The sequence below is a fragment of the Passer montanus genome, unplaced genomic scaffold (assembly GCF_014805655.1).
Source record: "Passer montanus isolate IOZ18808 unplaced genomic scaffold, ASM1480565v1 scaffold28, whole genome shotgun sequence".
NCBI classification, from domain to species: domain Eukaryota; kingdom Metazoa; phylum Chordata; class Aves; order Passeriformes; family Passeridae; genus Passer; species Passer montanus.
The window spans coordinates 9,250,452-9,277,547 of record NW_024367483.1 but is presented as its reverse complement, the minus strand read 5'-3'; the positions used below and the strand labels follow the sequence as shown (position 1 = coordinate 9,277,547).

Here is a 27,096-nt window from a genome sequence, read left to right as displayed (position 1 = left end):
TCCTATGTTTTTTAAAGTTATTACATTAGCCAAGACCATATTACAGATTCAGACAGAAAACTGAGTCAGGAAGGCACCTCTGGAGATTGCCTGAGCCAGCTCAGAGCAGGATCAATTAGAGGAGGTTGCTCAGGGCTCTGTCCATCAGATTTGAACACTCCACTGTCTCCTTGAGCATCCTGCTGCAGTGCCAACCACCCCCAGGTAAAAAGCTGTCATTTTTTTCAAATTGCCTTTAAATAGAATTACTTATCAACTTTTCACTGAATATCACTGAGAAGAGCCTGGCTCCATCTTCTGTACTGTATCACATTAGTTTTGTACACATATCATGAACATAATGTGCTGTATTTGAACATCAGAAACTAAAATGGCTAAAGTTCATTAGCTTGCAAACATGCCTTCCCATCTTTCTGCTTAATATTTAGCAAGCAGTTGAGGGCATGACACCAAGAACAAAATAAGGAAACAAATCAAGATGTTCTAACTTAAAAAGAAAGATGGCAGAAATTCTTATGATCTTAGTCTCCTGATCGTTGCTTATAAGTATGCACAGAGAAACCAGAAATGACTGGGTGAGATTCAGATTCGATCCATGGGGTTTAAAAATATCAGATTTTTTTCTAGGCTTCAAAGGAAAATCACTGAGATTTCTTTAAAACCTAAGACTTTTCAGGTGTAAAAAGCAAGCCCTTTAGGTTTTCATTTGTTCTTCAAACAACACTGGACTACAAATAGGTTTCAAAATTTTATCATATTTAAAGTTTCTAATATCTTTGTTGTTACTGAACATTCCAAAAAAAGGGCTATGAAGAAACATCTTTTTAAATGGAAGTAGAATTACACTGAAGTTAAAAGGAAGTTCCAATCAATTTCAAAATTAATTCAATAGATGTTTTTAAAGAAGGTGTAGAAAATGAAGAATTTGACTGTCAGACACTGCTTGGGATTTGCAATGTTTTGAAAGTATTTTTGAAATTTGATGTTTCTATTTCCAAAAAAGTGGCTACCAGACGAGCTGCTACATTACTTAGCAGTTGACTTTTTTCTTAATGCCCTAAATCTATGTATGTTGCCAGGATATGCAGCCCATAAATAAATCTACCAATGGGGTTAGGTAAAGCTAATTCATCAGCTATAACATTTGACATGAGGATCACCATGGTTAATTGATTATGCTCTATATCAAAGATAATTTTGAATGAAATCTCTTTAATATAGGTTGCTGCTGCTGCTGCTCTTGGCCAAATGAATCACTATTAACAAATGACCTTCACAGTTCCCCAGTAATAGCATGAATTTGTCTTTTATTTTTAATTGGATCATTTGGTATTTTAACTGGTCAGTTCTCCAGGCTGATGATCCTACACTTTACCATCCTTATGCTCAATTTGTTGTGAATTGCTCAAGATCTCTTTCTTAGTTTTTTCGTTCTTTGATGTCCTACAAAACTGGGATACCGAAGTCTTATTTATTAAAAGTTAAAACACAGGGGACACAGCACCAGCAACTCCTTCAAACAGTTTTTCCACCACTTTTGGAAAACAAAAGGAAACCAACCCAAAGGTATGTAGAAGACTACACACCTTTATGCCTGTTCCATCATCAGATACTCTGCTGGGAAAGGCACAAGTTGCAGAGGTTGGATCCCAATGTGATACATACACAGGGACCACAAACATTTCAGCCAAGGCAAGCCAAAGAGGCAGCTTTCCTCTGCTTGACACAGGCTCTGACTCAGGCTATTACTTATCACAGCCCAGCAATGAAAGGTGGACTCTTCTGAAATCAATGGTAAAACTCTTGCTTAGCAGGGCCAAAACCTTGCCTGAGTTTATTACTGATTTTACAGCAGTGACAAAATCTGATAGCCTATTACCAAACTCTTAAGGCACCAGATGCTTTCCTGTTTAGAATCACACTTTACCATCATGTTTTCCCAATTATTAAATAGATATTTGTAGTCATAAAAAGGGAACAAAAGAGAAAATAAAAAGGAAATCAAAAATAAAATAAAAGACCACTGCTAACAGTTAGCATGTATGCTCTAAGTACAACAAATGAATTTTCCAATGTAAAGTCACCAGTTTATTACCAAAATACTTCTTTTCTTGGGATGGAAACTAAGTTCTCTTTTGTCTTTTTTTTCCCCTTTATATTTTATTTTTTGTTACTATTCATTATCATTAAATTTCCTGTAATTAAAATTGCTGAATTAGAAACAGATGACTGCTTATGAAGCCAATGTTTCTCAACATACTGAAATCCTAGAACAATGTTTAGCATGAAAAAGCAGATCAGCTTTAATTATTGCTATAGGATTTATGAAAACTTAGCACGGCTACAAGCCCTACCTACTGCCCTACCTGTACCTGTAAATACAAGCTCCACACTACTTGAAAGCCATCACACACAGCATGACATTATAATAGAAAAATTCAACTCTCAAAATGTGTGCTGCCTTACAAGAGTCCATAGAATAAGTTCAGGATAGCCATTATTTTCAACTGTCTCAAAACCACTGATTTTTATAAGAAAAAAAATCAAGAAAACACTGCTGAAGAAATATATATAAATATATACGCACACCTCAGTGGATCAATAATTTTCCTGCCACTCCTAAATTTTTATATAGTTTGTTTGATGATTTAGCAATTGCATATTGTGGTTTAAAATTAATTATTTACCCATACCTGCACCTGTTAGAGTTTTTTTAGCTCCACCTTATACCTGCAGACCTAAAGAAAAATTACTCATTTTTTTATATCACAATAATGAAATACTAGAAGTTCTTTACAAGCAATACAACAGGTTCTTTTAAAAAAAACCAAAAAACAGAGAATCACTGTTCCTAGAAAGAGATGCTGCCTAAGATACTGTAAATGTGCTTCCAGGTTCTGATGAGGCCAGCTGGCTCTGAAATGCCATTCTGCAGCTACACAAGGGCACTTCCAGCCACGTCTGGTTTTCACCTCCAGTCCCATCTCTGATATGAAGAGCTCTTCATGTATTATCTGACTGGCATTCAGAAAAAATGCAAGAAGATTTTGCAGGATGCTATTTGTGTGTTCATAATGAACAGAAAAATGTGGGAATGAACTTTATGTGGGAAGAGGAAAGGACAATAGTTTGGGTACAAATCTCATTTTCAACTCTTATTTTATATGCTTAGGCTATTTTTTTGAAACACACAAAAATGGCTGATTTTGCATCCTTCGTAGGATGAGCACCGTATGTGTAAAGCACAATCCAACTTCTACATTTAGCTTTGTCCTTCAGATAGAATATTGACATTTCCTTAGATTTATAATAGAAGTTATAATGATGTAGGAGTTGGTCTCCAGGAATAAAACTGACAAAAATGTATGCCAAGAGAATAAAAGAGAACCTTGCTATGTATAAACTTCCAGCAAATATCATGGGGCAATATGTTCTCTGAGACACAGAATTTGTTCTTCCCAGATTAAAATACAGAAGGTCATTGTTTGGAGTAATGCAGGACTGCCCCTAAATAAAAGGCAATGCAGATTTCAGAGCATAAGGGGTCTATGCACTACTTCAACTCTTGGGGAAGAGACTGAGGTGGGAATTTTGAAATTTACTTCAGGTCAGTTATGAGAATCCTCCTCTAATTTTTCTCAAGCTGAATAGCACACTTTACAAGAGCTCAAAACAAAAGGCAACAATTTTCCTACAGCTCAGCTTCTGATACCTAATTTCCTTATTTAAGAAGGCACATTTCCATGCCCACCAATGGACAGAGAGAGGCTTTTCCAAAGATAAATTCCAGTTGCCTCATTTTCTGAACTGTCTTTTAACATTAGATTATGGAAATATTTCCCAAACTCTCCAAGAATGGCTACCTGGGAACAATATAACAACGTAAAAGGTTTCAATGAATGATTATTAATTTGTACTTCTTTGCCTCCACTGAGGGTACAGTAAGTAATCTTTTTATCCTATAAACCACAGGAAATTTTTGAAAAATACAACTGAACTAAGAGTAAGGAATGAATTCAAAATGCTAAATGTTAGAAAATACTGTGTGGCATGAGTAAAGACATGAGTAGCTGCTGAACTAAAGCACTTTAAGAAAACCACACAAGGAACTCATTTAATTACCTGCATAAACATAAACTTTGAATAACTTAATTGAACAGAAATGCCTTATGCCACTTCTTTATTTAAAAAAAACCCAAAGCTATGCCTCATAACCACTATTAGCAAAATTTTTGCAAAAGCAACAATCAAAGGTTAGTAAATGAAGAAGTGTCTAGTGCACTTGTAATTCAATGGTTTCCAACATGGAAAAAGAGGCAGGAATACAACTGGGAATGAGTAATAGGAAGGGATTGAGCAGAACAGGGAAAGATGGAAGCAGGAAAAATATGAGATGCCCCAAAGTGGTATTACAGGGATCATTGTTTCAAAATCCACAAAAAAACTGTTCCCAACTGGATTTCAGAATGAAGATGTGGCCAACAGAAAAAACCCAAGTGTGATGCCACTACAGATTTCTAGTATGTCAGGCCTTCATTCATTTAATGCTGAATTTTAAATCCACTGTTCTTTTGGAGGTTGAGCTCTAAAGAAAAAAAAAAAACAACCAAAAACAAAAATAAGAGCAGTAGATAATCCAGTAAGTTACAGAAAAACACAGAAAAAAATCCCATAAAAAACCCATGGGTATAATATACAGATTTTTTTTTGTTTCAAACCTGAATTCTTAATTTAAGAATTAAATGGGTCTTTTGCTTGCCTAAGCAAAGTGGGTGCTAAGAAGGTGGTGAAAATCACTTTGATACCACTTTTGTCTTCTCATAGGTAAAGCCTGATGTGTTTGATAATTAGCAGACCCAAATAAATGGAAATCATCAGTATAACAAGACCACTAACTCCTTACTAACTTCTCATTTAGCGCATTGGAAATAAATCCTTTCAAATTTTTCTGGTGTATTTTCCACCAAGGTATGGTGTACACCATCTTATATAGGTCATTTTTCTACCTAACGTGATATCACATTAAACTGCTGAGAAGAGAACACTTGTTACACAGTCAACAGAACAAAAATCAGAGTCTGTTTTCTTGTTTTAACTTAGGCTTGATGTACATATAGCTAGCAAGAAGAAAACCAGAAACCAATGAAATCCAAATCCAAAGCTAGCAAGAAGAAAACCAGAAACCAATGTTCATGACTAGAAAATAAACAGAAAACTGCTGAACTAGTACTTTAATTCTAGGATAATGGGCCTGATGCTTCCTCTTCTGATTTGTAAATATTTTTTTAAGTATTTCCTATATTTCCCATTGAAAGCTCTTTTCCTGTTTTCAGTTGTGTCTCATTACCCATATTGCATATAAGGCAGAAAACGACTTTGGTCTGGCTGGAAGACGTTCTGTAAGATGACGCATGATTCACTCCAGGACATTTTAAAAACTGAATCTCTGAAAGCAATATTGACATTTAACTTGAGATTTGGCACACAGGGGGAAGCATATTTATGGTTCTTAGTACCAAAAATTTTGGTTTTATTGTTTTGCAGAAATGCCACCTCAGAGTAAAGCAGCAATTTCACTTCTAATTTCATCCACCAGTTTTTCTGGTCTGAGAGCTGTACATCATCAGTCTCCCATGCCACCAGTAATCACTTCCCAGGCTGTGTAATTCCTCACCCCTTACTGGCTCATTCCTCAGGAACACACTCTAGTGAAGTAGTCCAGTTTAAAGCATTTTCAACATACACTTCTTGGATGGAATGTTGTGCTGGCTTGTAACAGGCAAAATGTCAGGGACCACAGAGGTTTAATTTGGGTGTGCTCTGAAAACTTTGAAATCTTATCCAGGATTATCCACCTCCTTGTGGTGTCCCTTCCTCCTCTCTCTTTCATAACTTTGGTCACAACAGAACCCTATTTGTTTCCTTCTCTGCTCCTCAATCTCTACAATCTCATCACAAGCCTGACATCTATTGTAGACACCCTTATGTCCTTCAAATTCCACTGTAAGCTCAGATTTCTAAATTCTGATTCCTTGGATACTGATCCTCTGTGAGATTTTTTTTTTTTGTAATAACAAGTCTTTTTAACATTTCCTTGATTTTTAAAAGCAATATAAAAATACCAGTGTGCCAAAAAAAAAGTTTTGTGCTCAGAAGACAAGCTATGCTTTGAGTTAAATACAAACCCATCACAGAAGAGCAGCAGCAAGATCAGCTACAGCCTCATTTCTGCATTGGTTGTATTGTTGTGCTATAATTTTGATCTCGTTTATCATCTTTAAGGTATTCATATAGAAGTTTTCAGCACTTTGGCAAACCAACCAAACACCAGAAAAAAAAGCAGGGTACAAGCAACATCAAAAGTGTGTCTAACACCTGAAAAAAACCCACTTGTGCTGAATTCAGCAGCAGAAAGCTGGAAAAACTTGGGTGGACTATAAGGAATCAAACAGTTAATGATGAAAGGAAATAATTTGTTTTATTTTTTTTTTTGTTAGTTTGAAACCCAAAGAAACAGAAAATTTTCTACATAAGAAGATTAAAAAAAAAAGAATTTTTGAAGTCCACACCTCTCAAGTGGATTACACTGCTTAAAAATAAGCAGGAACTGACTAGAAAACCTCCTTTCCAAGATGTCTTCTGGCATTCTGTGGTACTACTGTACAGTTTCAACAAAATGAATTTTTCTAAATTTACATTCAACTATGAGCCAGGATCTGGTGATCAGTTGGTCATGTTTTAATGTTATCTAGCTATGTCTTTAATTGCAAAGAGTTCCATTTGCCTTTGAAAACTGCAGTTTCAGTGCACACACAAATTTTTGTGCACACCTTCCACTCAGCAACCTCACATTTCCTATTGATCTGTAGGTAATACAAAACCTGCTTCTACCTAAATTTTATTACAAGGATCCTTCTTGCTATATTTTAAGACCACATGGTCTTCACTCCATCATTAATTATATTGTTTTACTTTAGCAACTTCTTTTGTGTCCTTAATAGAGTTGGGGGTTTTTTTGCTCTTTTTTCCCCCTCAGTTTTATTTAAAGCACCGATTTTTTTTTAAATTTTCTTCAAGAAAGCAAACATCTGTAACACACCCTCTGCTCCCTCACTCCATTTATTTTTGTTGATGTTTTCTATTTGTTCTACCAGACTTGGTTTGGCTGCCCTGGTGTATTTTGTCTCCATCCTATGTTTGCTGTCCAGTTTGAGAACTTCCCAGCAGATGGGGTCTGTAAATTTTCTTTGTGGAGCACTGGGGCAAACAGTCAGCACTTAGTGAGGAAGACTCCTGGTTGCTCAGGAGGAACAGGTGTTTATTATCATGTTGTGGGACATATTCTGCCCTAGTCACATCTAAAGAGAAAATCTGAATATTACTTTGAACACTTTTGACAAGAAATTAGCTATATAACTTTGATGACATTTGATGCATTTCTCGGTCTTCAATATCCATTATATTTTAAAGGAAGATACAATATCCTAGTGCAGCTCTAGCTTATACACTAAGACTTTGCAGGTCACCATTTTTATCAAAGGTTTGTCATTTTTGTGTTCTCAAATGTTTGCCATTTGTGTGTTCTCAAATCTTAATTACAGTATGTTACTGAATCCATTGGCAAAATACAGACTCCGTGTACTCATGGTTTATGTACAAAGGGATTTGTTTAGCATTAGACACACATTCTTAGCATTGTACATGTCTGTTTCACTTAGTGGTAAGAAAAGGCTAAAGTAAAATCCAAACAAATTCACCACAATGTTCAAATCCTAATTTATCTTCAGCTATTCTAGAAGTACAGGATCTTCCCATGGGCACTTTCTTAGCCACTTAGGAAGCTGTCATGCTGAAGTGGAAATATTTATAATTGGTTAGGATTTTGGTGGTTTAGGTTGTTCGGGGTTTTTTGGTTTTTGTTTCTTTTTTTTGTTGGGTTTTTTGTTTGCTTGTTTGGGGGGTTTTTTTTGGGTTTTTTTTTTTTGGGGGGGGGGCGTTTCTTTTGTTGTTGGGTTGGTTTTTTTTGATGTTTTGTTTTGTTTTGTTTTTTGGTCATCTATCCAGAATTTGCTAGATAAGAACTTCCCATTAAGTTTTTCCAAAGCAAGACTTTCATACCAAATTTTCAGTGATACATTTCAGATGCACATGAGAACAATGGATCAAGGAAAAATAAAGCAGAGAGACTTTGCTCCTGGACCAAGAGCTCCAGGAAGGCTGTTCCTTGTTATTTCAGAAAGCAATGGAAGTATTCGGGCACTACATTTGGAAATAGGAGCAATGACAAAGGCTGAAAAGGTTTCTTTTAACAATGTCATCCCCTAAAGTAGCTCTTGGCATACAAATCAGTTTGCCAAACAGGAGACGTTAATTTTAGTGAAAGCTAAATTTTCCTGATCAACTCTTATCAGCTAGAAGCACCGTGCATAAATTCCCCTTGAAGAGTTAGAAGACTTTGTATGTTGGGGTGGGCAGGGTGAAGCAATAGGGAAATGTGGAAAATGGTGGAGGAAATGGGAAGATAGGCTGAAGAGAACACAAGTGAACCTCTACGTGTGCACAAGGCACCACCAGCTATTCTTGTCCTTCCTGACACATTTTGCTAATGACTCCACTTGATTCAAACATTCCTTGTAAATCAGACCTTCAGGATCTCTGATTATTGTCACTGTACTCTGCCCCCTTCTTGCTGTCCAGTGCCCAAAATGGGATATCATGCTCCAGACTACCAACACGGTCCCAGCTAACAGGGAGTGTCTGTCAACAGCAACTGCACACACTGCACAGACATGCATTTTTACTGAGCTACTGACAGAGAGAGAAACTCATGTTCTGCCCCTGAACAGCTAAAGATCTTTGCTCAGAGATATACAATATCCCTTTAATCACCTGGACTTGGAAGGAAGTTCTATAAGAGGCTGAATAGCTCAAAATAAAAGCCTCTCCTAGTTGCCTCACAGAAAGGCAAAATAATATTTGGAACATATTTGCTTTTCTGTACATCTAGTAGTTGAACCAGCACTGATCAGAAACAACCTCAAATCTGAAGCACTCGATTAGAAAACAACAGAAATAATTATGCAAGACAGGAGAGGAGGGGATATATTTGTCTTCAGTGCTACTGCCACAAGTGATGACCCTGCACAAGAATAGAAGTCACAGTGCTCACATTTCTGGCTGAAAGCAGATATTCCTTCACAAGACCTGCAAAAAGCAGGGTATTATCACTTTGAATGACAGCCCTACTAAGAGCTGTGTCTTTAAGCCTTCCTTAAGAAACACTGAAACATTTCAACAGGATGATGTTAGGAAGCAGCAAAATACCAAGGGATTTTAGCCCAGTTTAATGGAAGGCTTGGGAGAAGGCAAGTGATCAGAGCCACCCAGCTGGACTGCAGGGTATGGGGCCTCCCTGCAGAACACGGCTGTATTCATGATTATTTTCAGTGTAACTATCTGGGTGCTGGTCTCATATAATATATTTATAGTGGTATAACACATGCTGACCCCAAGTAAATCACTAAGTACACCACTTCTGAGGGTTTCAGTGGTCTTATTTCCATGAGCATATGAGGCTTATCCACAGCCAAAGCCCTTGAAACTAGGTTTTCCTTATCATGTACTTCATTTTCTAAGAATGAACATGAAAACTCACAGCGTAAACTGACAATTCGTTAATGTTTCACATCGTACAAAATCACAAGCACAACTGAAGAAGTGCAAAATATACGTTTGTCACATGATAGAAAAAGCAGGAAATATTTTTGACAATTTTGCCTTCAAAAAAGGTTATTCCTTTAAAAATAAAGTTATTTGTAAGGAAATATGTCAATTTACTTGTTATTTAAAAAAGCAAGGAGGGTTTTGAAATTGTTTAAATATTCTATTTAAATATTTTCTGAATTAAAAAGTTCTGGTTTAAAGTTCAAAACGTATCTTTTTGGGTTTTTTTTCTCCTAAAGAGTAATACAGATGTAGGAAAATATGATTAAACTGACAATTCATTAATGTTTCACATCATACAAAATCACAAGCACAATTGAAGAAGAGCAAATTTGTCACATGATAGAATAAGCAGGAAATATTTTTGACAATTTTGCCTTCAAAAAAGGTTATTCCTTTAAAAATAAAGTTATTTGTAAGGAAATATGTCAATTTACTTGTTATTTAAAAAAGCAAGGAGGGTTTTGAAATTGTTTAAATATTCTATTTAAATATTTTCTGAATTAAAAAGTTCTGGTTTAAAGTTCAAAACGTATCTTTTTGGGTTTTTTTTCTCCTAAAGAGTAATACAGATGTAGGAAAATATGACAAAATGAAATATTTCAACATATTATGAAAGCAAATATGTAACTTGATCTGATACACCTTCCCCTTGACTTTTATTTATAAGAGGGGATAGTTTAATATCATATCATATAAATGATAGTTTATCTTCTTTCTATTTCAGAAATCAGAAAGTTATGAAACTTAAAAAAAAATCCTGACACACATGATAATTACTTTTGATCTGCCTTCAAGTTCTGTAAAGTAATTTCATCAAAAAATCTGAAGATTTTTTTAGCAATATTTTGAATGTGTCCTTTTCCACCCTGAATTTTTTCGTCCTAGGGACATACTTCTTAAAAATCAGTCTTAATATTAAAGAGTATTATTTTTTTTTCCTGTGGCTTAGTCTTCCCAAGGCCTTAGCCAAGACTTCTAATATTATAGACCATATTCTTATGGCAACTGATTGTGAAGACACAGACAGTGTTGGCAATCAGTGCTCCGGATTTACAAGAAAATATTAACATCAACGGTTCAAAGCCCAAGACAAAAAAAAAAAGTTCTAAATAGAGATAAAATGCAGTGTCAAGCAGGGACACTCAGTTCTCTTTCTGAGTGAAATAGGGAGCACTGCAGTTGTTGAATCTGGAATACTACCTAAAAAACAGGATTAGATGTTCAGAAAAAGAAATCCTTGCCAAATTTGCAGTATATAGTAGCAATGGTATGATATATATTTAAAAGATTCTCCACTCTCAGTCACCAACTCCCTGGCCTCTTATAGAATTGTACTGAATGTCTGGGAGAGGTTTATAGCCCAGAGAAGCAGTGCCTCATCTCTTTGAGCTACACTGGACAGGTTTGCTGCCCTTGAGGGGTGATACACCTTCGCTGGGTTGTCTCCTGCATCTGTGGGTTAGAGCAGAATCTTTGCCATTTAATTAACAGCCGTTTTCATGCCCCTTGTGCCCTTTCCATGCCCCTTGATGCACAGCCCCAAAACACTCTTCCACATCTCCCCCACTCAGGGGGAGTAAAATGCTATTTTACTTTCCAAATAATAGGAATGTGAATAATCAGAAAGTACTCAAAATTCTGCAGTTTCCAAGGATGCAACCTCCCCAGCATTTAAATAATCTCTTTTTTTCCAATAAACTACTTTTGTCTAACGCACCTGACCTTCTATAGAAACTGGCCCTTTATACAAAATGGTTATGTACAAAACTGTGAGCGTCTGGCCAGGGCTGGTCTCTGATGTGAGCAGCCAGCTCAGAGGAGTGACTATTAACAAGTCTTAATTGCAGTGGAGTGTAATTTAAGTGCCAGGTAGTGTTCATTTTGCACATTTTCACATCTGAATGTCTGTATTCTTTTAGACCTTTCTGGGTTTCATGTCAAATGGCATTTTGCCAGAAAAATACCCAAACACAACAGTTCAGTGCTAAAATCCTACCTCCTGGGCAAGCAGTGATTTAAAAGTGGTTTAATATTAAATGTATGTGTATGTGTTAGTAAATATATCCTTGTAAAACTGTCACTGGAAGCACAAACTTGAAGTCTTTATGCCACAATAGAACATTTATAATATACCATAGCTATCACAATCTATATGCATTAAAAGGAAAAGGTCAGATGTACTAGCAGTATTGATGAAATCAGCATTTTCACTATGATGTTATTAATATCCTTCTTATTGATTGTCATCCATTTCATTGCATCCTCAAGAAGTCCCCATTCACAGGCCAGCTGCAATGAGCTGATCTGGACCCTTTGTCTCAGAGGCATGAAATTGTTAAAGCCAGAGCACTCTTGTTTAGCAGCACCAGGGCCACAGTAAGTTATTATGTTATTCCAGAAAAATCAAACACACTGGGCAGTTTGCTACCCAGGTTGATTTTGCATCCCTCACTGAATCCATCAATGCCTTTGTAAGAACTTAAAAGCTGTCAGACAGAAAAGCTAATCCAAAAACTTAAGTACAGACAATATGTTAAGTTTTACATTAAAAATTATTTGATCTCAGCGACCATTTTTCTGACTAAATCTTCTGCAAATTATTCTGACATTTGCACACTTAAAATGAGATTTTAGATTCTGCTTAGTCAAGAAAGAAAGACCTAAATGAAAAAAGCAAATGCTGTATGAAAGAGTCCAACTAAGAGGAAAAATCCAGAAATCCATTTGATTTACTCAGTATCAGTATTTCCCTAAGCAAATTGATAAGGATTTGACTCTCACTAGAAAAGGCAGCCTACAAGTCACATCTGTGGAAGTAAGTAAAGAAAATATGTGCAAAGGTGTACAATATTACACAGGACATCTTTAAAAACCTTCTCTCATAATTTAGCAGCATGGCCAATAGTCCAAGATCCTCAGACTAGTAGATCACAGCCTTAATTTTTTTTCAAAACCCACTCAAAGTCATAAATTATGAGTACCTCTGCAATGCTAGAAGAGAGTAAGAAGGTGGCAGGCACAACATTCCCTTATGTTTATTTCAGGTAGCAGCAGTAACTAAAACTTCTGGAACTGCAAAAACTTACTTCTGAAAAAGGGATTTTATTTTAATAACAGCATTTCCAGAGGAAATACTAACTTTGTGAAAATCAGTGGGCTATTATGAACAGGTTTATTTAGCTAAAACAAAAGATCTGTAATCTTCTCTCAGTAATATTTTAAAGCCTATCACCTTTTCTAATTATTTTCTGATTTATTTTCTTCCCAGTAGTTCAACTAAGGATGCATCATGGAAGCCTATAAGTAGAGTTTTTCATGTTTTCTGGGTGAAGTGAAATTAAAGGTCTATTTTCAATATATCATATTTTTCTAGTTTCGTGATTATTACCACATCTTGAAAATTTGTTTAAAGAAACTGAATCCCAATGTTTTACAATATCATTTATTCACTGCACTGAAAACAAACAAACAAGGAAAACCATACAAATTTGCTACATCTATCTGGTAAAAAATGAAATCACTAGCAAGGAATCAACTGTAATGTTTTCATTAAATAAGTGCTAATTTTTGTCCAGAAAAATTTTGCATATTTACCACAGCTCAGCTATGAACTACTCACGGAAAATCCTAAGAACACAAAGTGAACACAAAATGCTGTTGTCTAAAGACCCCTCAGATTTACAGTGGGAGTGTTGATGCCTCCAATCTTTTTATTACCTGAAAAACCATCAACGGCTTTATAACGATGAATGCAATGCAGCTCACTTTGTATTTGTGTTTTAAAAACAGCAGATGTGTGCCAGCACATCTGGAAACCACTTTTAATTATACTTTCCTCAAGTGGGAAAGCAGTAGCTTGTACCCATAGCAAAGGTTTTATATCTGACCACACAAACGCTTGCAACCACCTGTGCTGTACACTGATTTTCATTATGGACTGTATCAAATTACTGCCCTATTATTCCAGAATGCCATTTGAAGCTGTTGTGTGACTAAGCTGCATCAAGTGTGGTCTTGAAAAGGCCTCCACTCTACAAAAATGTAATAAACTTGATTGCAGTTAGGGTACTTACCACTGAGGGTATCACAATATGCGTGCTCCTCAAGTTGGCTTCTCTTGCTCTGAAAGTCATAAAGGGTATACAGTAACAATCATTATTGCCAGTCTGGGAATTGGAATTTACCAAACAAATGCATGTCCCCAAATGAGATACCTTGTAAGTATTTGGAATTCCTTTCCAGTACTTGTTTCTTTCCTACTATTAATGCAGCTGTATTTTAGTAAAATACTTTGCTGCTTCTGCCATGCTCTGAGACCACAAAAAGCAATTTCAGCTGTGATCTGCCAGCATAACACAATTTCATTTCTGTAATCAATATTTTCATAGGTTGCAAACATTGTGAATTACATGACTTGGTTGGGTTTTCTAAACCTAAACCTTTCTTCCCTACTCCCTCTTTCCCCGCCCAAGTATAACAGCTTTTTTTACATCAATGTTCCTCATTTCTCACAATTAAAAAAAAAGGTTTCAGATGTCTGCAAAACTCCCCTTGTTCACAACACTCTTTCAATATTTTGGAAGGTTGTAATGTTGACGTGCAAGATTTTGTATGTCCCAGTGGAAGGGAAAGGTCAAGCTTTTGTAATGCTTGGGAGACGTGGCATGCCCAGGGATGCACTCCTCAGAAATGGACACCAGGATGTGCAAATTTGTAAAACACAAGGTACGTCATTTTATGGATTATGTTTTAGGATAATTTGCTCTGCTGACCTGCACAATGTGAATGTGACTTAAAAAGCACCCAAACATCCCTTCAATATAATTTATACTGCTTAATAATTCATTAGCATGCTTGAAAGAAAGGTTTCCACATAGTTATAGACCTAAGAACCCACATCCACCTGTCTCATATTTTCTGCATATAATTTAGGTGTTAAATTTTGCTGCAACTCATGAAGCCCCAGAAGATCCCTCACCAGACCGAGCCTTCTCCCAGCGCTCTGCCCACAAAACTTCTCCACACTCTGCTGAGGGCTTTGGGATGGCAGCTGAAAGACACTGCCCCGCTATGAGAAGGGCTCAGAGCAGAGCTCAGATCCCAAACCAGCCGCTTGCTCCCTCTCCACCGGGCAGAACAAATGCTCTGTGCAGTCACAAGTGCCTTGCCTTGGCTCCTGCCCTCGCTCTGCTCTCCCTCCCACCTTGCTCTGCGCAGCTGCTCCGGGGCCCGGGGCCCCCAGCTCAGCACCCCTGGGAGCTGCTGCTCCTGCGGCAGGCAGGGCTCCCTGGGCCAGCAGAGAGGGAACAGCAGGCTTGGCTTTAAGGCACCTTTTTGTCTGGGCATCCCAGAGCCTCACACGCGACACCTGGTAGGCATTCCAATATTCAGCCCACTATTAGGCATTAAAGTTATATAGGGGATGTTCATTGGGTCCTATATACAACTTTTGCAAAAAAATCTATCGTATTCTAAGATTGAGTACTTTAACAGTCCATAACACCACTGCTGTGAAAGCATATCTTGATTTCACACTGCAAATTATTAGCCGTGCAAAGAAGGCACAATATTCCTACTACTATTCTTTAGTTATCTGTGGTACATTTTTACATTGCTAAAAGCAGTGCTCATTTTCTGTGAATTACTTAAAAGAAAAAAGGATCTTTTGTCTACTTTAAAGTACAGATACATTCTGAATACAACTTTTTAAAGGTTTTCCAACTAAACACATTTATACGGCAAACAAAGATTGAAGCATTCTACAGTTCTGTAAAAAAGATAAAAGTATCCTTTTTTTGTTTGAAGATGAAGGTATCTTGGAATCAACCTTGTTGAAAGAAAAGTGTGCCTGATTATCAGAACAATAGGCCTAGAATATAAATTCATTTCATCATGGACATACACAAATACAGCATTTTAATGGGGATACAGACATGTAGCTGCACATACTGAACTCCACTTGAAATGGTGATATGAACTGATAAATCAAAGTCAGGAACAAGAGTCATTTCCAGAAGGGGAGAAAGACAAGTGAAAGGACCGTAAATAGCCAAAATAAGCACTCAGACTCTGCTTCTTTACAACACAAGGAAGGCACATTCAAGCCTTTTACTCAGTAAACCTTCCTCTAAGAGGAGTGCCAATAAAGACAAGGAAGCTGCTTGTGTAGGATGGCAATGCTAGTCATGCTAGTGCCATCAGGAACTAAGGGAGAAGAGCAGCCAGTCACAGTGTGGGATCCAAAGACACGTAGTCAGGGGGATTCTGTCTGCTGACTGCAATGGGCACTGGATCAGTCCCTTGCCCTTATACCTCTTTAACTATCCCACTCATAACGCTGTCAACATGAGCTTAAGGATGTGGCTGCAAAGGAGAGAAGAAATGTCTTTGAAGTCATGAAATATATCTAAGATTCTGGATACCTGCCATTTTAAAACACTGAGCCGAGCACACAGTCTTAGCAGCAGGTTGACAGTCTGGAAGCAAGGAGCAAACAGAGGGAAAAAAATGCTACCATGCATCCTCCCTGTCTCACTCCCTCTGATTCCAGGCTTTTTGGGTGCACTGAGCCACATCCCCATGCCCAGCCAGTCAAGCAGCCCCTGTGTCTGCAGCCGTGCTGGAGCCTGCCCATCGTGCTGCCAATCCCTGAGCCCTCCTGGAAACCAGCTCCGGGGGCTGGTGCTTGCTGCTGCACATATCTGAGGAAGAGAAAACATGTGGGCTCAGGTTCAGGGTGCTGGAGAGGCTGAGCACGCAGAGGGATTGCTCCCAGGAGCAGGGAGCAGTCGGCAAAGCGGCAGCACTTTCCCCAGAGCAGGGTGGATGTCATGCCTGTTGTCCCCAGAAGCAAACTGACTGAAAATGCTAAAAAGTTTTTGCAATCCTATTGGTCCTGCCAAGGGAGCCTGACTGGCAGGACAATACATCTTTGTTCTTGATTAAAAACATTATTTGGGTGCAATAATCATTTAAAAGCCAAGAGGAATAAGATTTTGTGATTATAACCACAAATTTTCAATTGAAGCAAATGTTTTAAACAATCAAGGTTTGGTAGAGACAGGAGAGAGAGGGAATAATAACAACCTCTATTATGATTCCATATAGCCTTCATCCAGCCAGTACAATTTTACTTGTATTCTGAAATCAATGCACCATAATCACAAACCAAAATCGTGACGGCAGTAAAAACCCACATACGACACATGCAGATATGGAGGGATTCCATCAGGACATTGCATTACTGGATACTGTAAGTACCCTGCCTGCTCTGTTCTCCTTTTCCTATGAACATAGAACAACTGTGGCTATTCTAATTCTGAAAAATGGGAAGCAGAGCAAGAAAAAAGCGGAGAGAATTTGTGTTAAATTGGATTTTCTTGTCTACTCCTGTAGTTTTTATCACCCAGATGACAAAACATTATCATTAGCAGTTTATACCAAAAGTTAACATTTGCCCATGGTTTTCTATTTTCTCTAAACCACAAAGGTTGGAGCCTGTTATGCACTCCCCTTATCTTACTCTGTTACTTTAGAATCTAAGAGCGCACTGCGCACATTAATCTTTCATGGCAGAGTTCACTGAAGTTCTGCCAAAATTCAATAATTATGTTCCATCCAATCCAGCAATTTATTTATCTCATTGCAGGAATTTAGAATATATAGAACAAAGTGCTTACTTTATATGAATTAAATCTTTGCTTAAAAAAATCCAAAAACCAACAAATGCATAAGACAAAACAAAACAGCCCTGTTTCACTTCTAAAGTTTTAAAACACACAGCACAATCTACTGAGAAATAAAGCTATTTTTACAAGAGCAGTGTTTTCTTCATAAACTGAAAGTGTTCCACGATGTTTAGAGTTCTTTTTCTTTCATATAAGTGAAAGTATTTTATAAGTACATTCGTAATTTTTATTCAAAAAACATAACAATATCTACCACTTACACTGCACTACAAAATTATGAAATATTAATGACTAATGATCAATAAAAATACCAACTAAAAAGCAAGAATTTGTTTTCTGAATGGAAAATATATTGATTTACTGCACTGAAATGGGGATAACTGAGACTTCAGCGTCTCTATGGAGCAAAATCTAAGATACAAAATTACAATGAAGTTAAGCTTTATAATTGCACTCTTTCATTATGTGTTTGCAAACAAACATAAAACATAAAGCCCTCCAAGTAGGAAGATTAGAGACACATTATTCCTGAGGGCTGTTAAAAATAAAAAGAGCATAAAAGAGAATATTTTATATTCTTCACCTTTTTTAAAGGCAGGAAAAGTAACTAACCAGTTATTTATCAACTTATTTTTAAAGAAAAAATTAATCTACTGGTTTTGGATTTTAAAATGTAATGCAGTGTCTATGCATTTCAAACTTCAAATTTGTGAATACAGAATGCTGATTTGTCTGATGAAAACATGATTTTTTTGCATGTTCGTATAGATGATAGATTTCTTAATGAAAGAAAATGTTAATTTGGTCTCTGCAAACAAAAGTCAAATTTATAATTTTTAAATTTTTGAGAAAAACTTTGTAGTTCCATATATTAGATTTTACATTTCAGTCATGCTATTAGAAAAAAAAATCTGGATTTAAAAACTGTACACAAAGTTTTTAGAGAATAACTTTCTGATTTGTAACACAAACTTTCACCAAACAAAATAGAAAAGAAAACCTCTAGAAGTAGTACACTAACATGTGTTCATTATTTCCCAGTAAAACCTTCTAGGCAAAACTAGTAATATCAGAGTAAAACACTTTAAAGTTAATTTTGCAGTAACAAGGTAGGTATATGCATATTTTATATTAACAGTACCTAACTCAGTAACCCAGGAGAAATTACTTCCACGCACCAACAAATAAATTCCATAATGATTTGCAAAAATTGTACTATCACATTTACATTTGCACCAAGTATGATAATTTTCTGGCCATGCTTTACGCTAAAATAGAATTCAATAATAATTATGCTTTACAACAATAAGCATTTTTCCCCGCTGTAAAGCTCTTCAAAAGCCCCAGAAAATTACAGTTAAGTTATATGAGTTTTATTTTACTATAGTTCTCCATCTATTCTTTTGCAACGCGTTCATCTTGTCTGCTTATTTTCACTGCAAATACAACGTGCTATAGTTAAACTTGCAGGAGGATTTGAGTACTGTAACTCAGTCTGCTGCAACGTAACAATGAACAAACTCTCCCAGCCAAGTTACATGAAAGTACCGATTCTGAGGAGTCTGTAAAGCTCGAGCTTTCCCCCAGTGTAGCTGTGTCTTGCATTATGTAATAAAGGAAACACACACACACACACTCACACCCCCCACAACTCACAGAAAATGCAGTTTAACAGAAGAGAGACAATACCTGCAAAGCCCATTTTAACAGCAGCCAGAGGGATCAAGGCTGGGGGCAGGGGGCAGGGAAGGTGGGAAAAGGCTGTTCCATATCGATATTGCTGCCGAAAGATGGTGTTGCTTATAAATAAACAACACACATAGGAAGGAACGAGCAGCTCCTCGGCTACAGCCACAAGTGCAGAAATGTAAAATAAAAATACCTGACAAAAGTGCTGCATAATGCATTTTGTCTTTACATTGAACACACATGGAAACGACACTGTAGAGCATACACAGTATGTAATAGGAGGTTCTTAATTTCCAATTCACAGAACGTTCAAGTGTGCAGTAATAATGTATTCACTTACAGTGCCAAACTTGTTTATATAATAGCAGCAAGGAATAACTCATTTATTGCACTGATGAGCTCCACAAATTTCAGAACTCCAAGCACACTTGAAACATGAACTTCTGCAGCTCCTTACTAATGTTTAGACTAACTCCCTTTCCCCCTTTTTAACAACAAAGGACTACCCAGCTCCTGTTCCCTGTCTCGCAGATCAGACCCATACCCAGATTTCAAGGAAATGGGATAAATCCAGAGGCACGTCCAAGATTTTCCTTGCAAATTTCCCCCCAGTGGACCCAGGCATGTATTTTTTAAAATAGATATATCAAAAAAGCTCTACTTATACAAAAATTCAAACAAAGAAACTTCTCGAAAATATCATTACTTACTGTTTACTGAGAATAATTTACTGAGATCAAAAGTTTAAAGTTTCATCTGCTTTACATCCACAAGTGTTTTAAGCAACCCCTAATACTGTATCTTGCTTAAATGTGACAATTAGTGCTGCTTTGGCATGTTGAAAAATACAAAGATACCAACGATCCTCATTATGCCTTAGCTCTCTGTAGCCTGGTTTTTGGAGGTGCGTAAGCTGCGGAAATTTAGAATGATAATAGCAACAATTTGGTACACGAGGAAAATACAGACCCTCCCCCCCAAATGCTTCAGATATACTGTATAAAGTCATTTTGACATGCCTACACAACTGGTTGTGGCAGCTTTCAGACATGATTCCTAATCACAAAAAAATGCTTCAGGTTCTTTTAGAGAAAGCTTGCCTTGGGAAGTTGATTTTGGCCAAGTGCCAAAATCATGTGCAAAAGGGGCCCTCATTACCAATTCATGGCAGCCTTCAGCGCTGACAAAAAATGTGACCCAACAGGCTAAAGCAACAACTAAAATTAAAAAGTATGAGACAAAGACAACTTACTTAATATTCCTTCCATCGCCACGTTAAACTTTTCCGTAATTAAACCCTTGTTAGTTCAAAGCAGTTTTCAACTACTTTTAAATGATTGCACAGGCAGTCTGTAACAGTGGAAAGCTTTCCCTGTAAATTCTCCCCAGCCACTCCACTTCTAACAGCATTTGGGTCCGACCGCAGAACTTTTTTGCTCTGCGCCTCTGCAAGAAACCCCTCTCCAAAAAGAAGCGAAGCGTCCGAGCGGATTCCAGCAAAAACTAAGCAGATCATTACAAGATTTTGCAAGCAGTAAAGGCATAGGAGGAGTGAGGAGGAGGGAGGAGAGAAAGGGCTTGAGACGCAGGAGTAGCTATTTCCTAAACTTTATAAAAAGCTTATCAAAATGGGCATGCAAACTTGAAGCAATTGCAATTAACAGTGCTCGCTGCCCCACTCTCCCATAAAAGCAGATTTGATACACAGCCTTACCTAGATGTCGTCTGGCTTTTCTGTGGATCAAAAAGTTTCCTGCCTAAGCACAGAGATATTCTTTCACAAACCATAAAGGGCCCTTTTATTAATCCAATACTGTAACAGCCCACTTTCTAGACCACGTTGAGAGCAGGATGCATCAGCTTTCGAGAGAAAAACAGTCTTAACACACAATTAGTGGCAGATTGTATAATAGAGGATTTATCTTAAAGAGTGAAAAGGCATTTTTTAAAAAGCAAAGAGGGTGCGGTCAGATGTTAGGCTATCCCTGAGAAAAGGGGCCTAGGCTGCACTAGTACCTAAATACTAGCAGAAGCTTACTGGGAAGGGAGCCAATGGAATGACTTTGTTTGACCCAGCTGCCAATCTCTCCTGAAGCACTGCGCCAGACTAAACACTGACACTATTTTAACTCAAATCAGGCTACAGCAGCTGTTTGCTTTCCGGCTCTCAGCTATGCACCATGGCCATGATGACTCTGCACAGCACATATGATAGAGCTGGGGCACTTCTGCTAAAATATGTTTCATGTTTGGGCTGGTGGTATAGAAGTGGGGGCTGGGGTAGCTGTTTAGTCGGGGGGAGGGTTCTTCATTTTTTCTTTTTTTTAAAATATATTAAACAATATCTCTGCCTCCATTTCCCCCAAAGTCAACTAAAAATGAGATTTGAGGCTTGCAAAAAAATCAGAATTGCAAGTCAGGGGAAGAACAAAAGTTTCTGCTTGGGACAGACAAGAATCAGAATACATTGTAAAGAGGTGTGTGTGGGGGTGTGTGTGTGTGTGTATAACTCCAAAAATCCAGCTACTACTTCAGATTATTTATTTTCCTCTTGTTAGGTGCTCTAAAATTGATCAGTATAGAAATAATCAACAGACTCTCCCTCTCATTTTCAACTATAAAAATAAAGTTCAACTATATATGTATATATATGTATATCTCAGGCATTTTATACATAAAAAGCAGGCATTACATGTCTGCATAATCAGGCATTTTATACTTAAAAAGCAGGCATTACATGTCTGCATAAGAGCACACATTTACATATGCATCCAGATTCTGATCTAAATTACACCAGTGCAAATTGCACTGTAAGCAATAAAGTTATTACAGGTTAAAACTGAGGGTGGAATTCAATAGGCAATTTACATATGAAAGCATATGAGACTGAAAAAATCCATGGGCATTAGTAGAAACAGGCGTATGGCATGGAGGCTGGCATGTCTTTTCTAATTCAAAAAAAGTTAAAGAGTTACAGCAACAGAAACAAAGCACATGCACATTTAAAATCAATAGAAGCTTCTGAAGCACTGGGCATGTTGTACAGTTCAACATGGCACCGACAGGTTTTCAGCACTTACACCTAAACTTAGACACAGTATTTAAACCAAAACTCTGATTCCTCTCACCTAGCCACAGAAGGTTGCTAGCTGGTCTCAAAAAATTGCATGTCATGATAACTTCCTTAATCAATAAAAAAAAAAATCAGAAGAGTACACCCACCTAAAAGCAAAAGGCACAGATAATGAACCCAAATATTTATAGTTAATATAAAAGTGTGTGGAAGGTCTTGGTCCTGACATGTGAATACCTTCAGTAAGCACTGCTGGGTATCTCCAATTCAATATGTATACTCAGTAGAGATAATGGAGAAAAAAATTATTAAACAGAAATGGAAAAAATAATAATAAAAAAATCTATTCTGTAGAAGCTGAGCCTGTTGTTCTGTCACAGGCTGTTGGCACCAACAGATTTCCATGAGCTGTGCAACAGCCTCCTACCAAAACCCAGTGGAAATCATTCATATTTCACAAGCTCAAATCTCACTAACTACCCTCACCTCTCACTGGTCCTCAAGTACATTAACAGTTTTAGAAAATATCCTGGAAAATATCTTAAATAACCCACCATTAAATTAATATGGGTTACAAATGAAATTACTAATGGCTAGTACAACAAATGTCAATGTTCCTATCTAACCTGAGAATTGAAAAGGAAGAGCACACCTGCATTATGTCCAAAATGCCATGAAAAAACATGCAAATAATACAAGAAATGCAGTTACCTACACCTGAGAAGTCTGAAATCTTAAAATGGCAGATAGGTGAGACAAACACAACAGTTTTTGTAGTACATCTCCTCTCTCTCCAGACAAATATTCACCACAAGATGAATTTGCAGGCCCCCTAAAGAAAATGTGTCTCCTCAGCAAGGAGGGCGTTTGCCCTGTGAACTCACATCTCACCTTGCTCTGCACTAGAGGTAAAACTGAAGCAATATCTTTAGAAAGACTTTAACAACAATGAACTTAGCATGGCTGGAAAAGAACAGAAGTACAAGATAAAAAGCAAAATACAGGCTGGAGTGAAGCTTTGCCAGCTCCTTGAGGCAGAAGAGAAGGTAATATGGCCAAATCAACAGACAAAATTTGAAAATTATGGGAAAGGATGTTCTCAGTGAAGCCAGCAAGGAACATATCCAAGACAGCAAGGAACATATCCAAGGCAGGACAAGATCAGGATGCAGATAAACTATGGTGGATAGACACTTTAAACATTGTCATAAAAGAATTCTTAAGGGTGCAACACAAATGCTTTTCATTCAAACATAGTATAACTAGCAGAAAGCTTGCATAACCTTCTCCTTCTTGATAGAGTTTTGCTGACAAATACAAACATCTTTCCTTCCAGAAAGCTATTTAGAATTCTTATTATCTAATAAATGAAGCATTAGTACAGCTAAGCATATTTGCAGTTCCTGTTGTATAAAATCTCTGGTTGGTGTTAAAAGGATTCTCTATTAGAAATAAGACATTCATTTTCTACCTTTGATTTTGAGGTTAGGGAGCTGAGTGTGTATGTAATTACACCATGAGCATTTATGCCAACTAAACCTCTTCAAGTTGTTGGCCAATATTGATCAAATTTATGATTGGAGGTTTCAGGTGTAATTTTTACAAACTCAGTAGTGTTGAGATCTTTGTTCCACAAAAAATATAGGTCAAAAGAAGGGAGGAGTGAGATTTTGTTGGTATTCCCACTAGTAAATATGGAAAATCTGTGGAAGACAAAGAACTAACTGCTTCATTACTTCATGTTGAAAACTTCCACCAGACTCACATACTGTTTTAAATATCAAAGTCCTGTTAACCTCAAAAGGTTCACAGGAAAGCAGGCTTCTCTGGTCATGAACTACCTTTCTTTTAGTGGGGAGCTGGTAGAAAGCATATTGAATATATCATCAAATGTTTTGCATTTTGATTTCAACTACTCAATTAGAGCGGCTTATTTTCAACCATGTTGCTTCTATGTTTAGAAGCACAGCTTTGGCCCAGTACTTTATGACTGCATGATTCCTCACTTCAAGTTAATTATAAAATTTTAATTGATTTGAACAGAGTGAGGATTTTATCCTTTTCATCCCCAAGCCTTAAGTAAATTGTCAGGGGGTCCCAGATAACAGTGCATGTCAAGAATTGTGCAGGTTGTGATTTACTTATTAATCACTGAGGTGATCAGTAACTTTCAGCTTCCACTTGTGCATCAGCCACTTCTAGAAGAGGTGATGGCCAAACCTATGACATAACACTGTAAGTCAATGGCATTGGAGTCTCTGAGCTCCTAAAAGTCTGTGCATTTCTTCACAAACTGAGCCTTCTATTATTTGAACTTTCAATAACCATCACTGCTAAGCTGGAAGTCTTTCACTAGTGAGAGTCACTGGGGAAAGAGAAAAAAGAAGAAATTAAACACAGAATAGAACATACACTTTACTGTTTCAGTTACTTCAAGGGAACAAGTTAAATTTCCAAAACTGAAACTGACTTCAAACAAATTTATTTCCTTACCTACTGCATTAGCACATCACACAACACTAATTTTATTAATAAGCTTCATTTATAATATGCTTATTGAAACTGGAAGACAATGGCAAAATGCAAGAGGAAAAAGAAAAGGAAAAAAGCAACAGCTGCCTCCTTGCAAACAGGAATAAATGCTATACTCTCTATTAAAAAGTGAGAAACATAAATAAATCCAAGAGACAGTCACCTATTCATGGCAAAATGCAACCCAGATGCTAACAGCTGAGAAGAAACTTGCCTCAGAAATTCAATTGCATAACTATCTTTCATTAAGGATTTTTGTAATCCTCTCAGTAAGCCAGTGCCCACCACACCATCACCAGCAGTAGTGCACTAGACTTTTCTGTTCCATTTGGTTAGGAAATCTGGGCTTGCTGTAGTCCATACACATTTTTAAACAAAAGCAGAAAACATGGCAGTGACTTTTGTAGCTATGGAGTTAGTTTAATTCAGACTCTAAAATTAGTCTTGCACAATCTCATCATCTCCAGATGCTCCTTTATGCTCATAAATCCACTAAAATGTTTATATTGTCTCATGCAAAAGGGTGAATGCCTGCTGAGGACTGTTGCTCCAAGGCAGCAATAACTTACTATGTCTTTTCTGTAGCAAGTTGCAGTGGTTTTTTGAAGTACAATCTATAGACATTTGCTCTTTCCATCACACCTCCCACATTTCCACAAGCCACAACATATTTATGCTTCAAGACATCTTCTGGAACAAATCAGTTTTAGTTTTGAATTAGAATACAGTATGACATGAGACAGATATAGCTGGGGTTTCTCCTAAGAAAAAAAATTGTGTGCATTTAGAACGGACACCAAGCAAATATCAAGCTTGCATATAAGCCTCAGTTCCAAGCCAAGGAAATAGCTACCATATGTATTAAAAAGTCAGTATCAAACATAATTAGATTAGATATAACACAACTGGGCCCCCAAAGACCACCATCCAATCTCACTCATTCCTTCTTTGGGACCAATTATCATGTTATTATACTGAGTAGTGCTGAGAATCCATCAAGGAAGAAGATCCTATTGTGTTGCCAGACAAAAAGGCAGTTCTTGTCTCAAACATCATCCTTTTTGTCAGTCAAATTCAGCATTGGAACATAAGATCCCTGAGCTCATAGACAAGCTTAGCAGTGTTCTCCCACCATCATAATTTCTTTGGTAGTTATGATCTCTGAAAAGAGAGACATTTCCCAGTTTTTCCTCTGTAAGTAAATATCTTTCATGGACTTACATTCTATTGGTTTCTCTAAGAAGTGACTAGACATGATAAAGAAAAAAAAAAGAATATCAGGAAAAATAAAACAATGAAGATTTTTGGTAATGAACCCCTCCAAGCACTACCATTTACAGCATTGCACAGTACTGAGATGCAAGCAGTTCTAGGGGGAGTGTGATACAGCAGCTCAAGGTGACTAGAGATCTGGATTATGGGTGCTTACTTCCAACCCCATTCCTTGCTCAATGGGTACCCCACGGGATATAACTCAACATCCTCTGATCCAGATTTCAGCTGATGAAAAAGCATAAGGCTCAAAAGGCATGTGAAAGGACATACAAAGTCAAGCCTTTGTTGTCTACATTTTAGTTTCTCTAAAATTGTGGCAGAAAATGTTCCTACTGATTGATAATCAAGTAACAATGCACTAATATGAAAAATATTAATTCTTACTGACTTGAGATACACCTTTGCAGCAATCAAAGAAATCATTTGATCATAAATTAACGTAAACTGAACTTAATTTCTTACCCTGTAATTTTTGTAAATTTTTCATTGCCTGTAATGTTCATCAAGAGTAGAAATAAATATTAAACAAGGTTCAATTGAATATCCAGAATAAACTTGTGGTTGGTTGAAGTGCCATTTTTGTGTAAATTGGAGAGACAGGGCATCAGATTTAGTTTTTCACTGCATATTTCACAAAGATAGTCCTAAGCACAAATGTCTGGAGTTTTAAGCTACTTGCTTCACTGCAAAGCTTAAATAACCAGTCACTCTGCCAATGCCTATGCCTTTAAGTCAGTGCTGTGTTGACTCTTTAAATATTTTCACTTTTTAATATAAACTTTTCAAGCAAAAATTTCTCTTAGAGAACAAGGACCCTACACAACCAAAAATGGAGAGAAGTTACCACTTCCTGGCTTTTCAGTCTCACCTGTTTGAGTACAGCTGACCCAGCACAGATGGATGCATTGCTCCTGTCTGGGGGAGGGCCTGTTTATCAGCCTGTTAATGACTTACAGAAGGAATCACCTCATTTAGGAGTCATGATGGTACTGACTATTAATATCAAGCAGAAGAGCCAACCAGCTACACCAGGAGATTGGAAAAACCTGTGTTGGGCTCTATTCCAAATTCTGGAGAGGAAAAAAGCAACCTGGGATTTTGCATGCATTGATG

The 27,096-nt window shown here is 37.1% G+C and overlaps 1 protein-coding gene across 7 annotated transcripts in view; it reads right to left on the bottom strand.

The window, feature by feature from the left end:
* LOC120504096 overlaps positions 1-27,096 on the bottom strand; it is a 280,389-nt gene that overhangs the window by 79,310 nt on the left and 173,983 nt on the right. For 3 of the 7 annotated variants that reach the window (XR_005627938.1, XR_005627937.1, XM_039713273.1), the window contains one exon: positions 13,800-13,848. Coding sequence is in view for 2 of the 7 variants with exons in the window: in XM_039713273.1 (XP_039569207.1) it covers positions 13,800-13,848 (49 nt within the window). In the remaining 5 variants the exon portion in view is untranslated. Of the gene's footprint in view, positions 1-13,799; positions 13,849-19,103; positions 19,235-20,355; positions 20,555-20,817; positions 21,086-27,096 lie in introns of those variants that run through there. The other 4 variants (XR_005627936.1, XM_039713274.1, XR_005627939.1 and 1 more) reach the window with 3 other exon arrangements.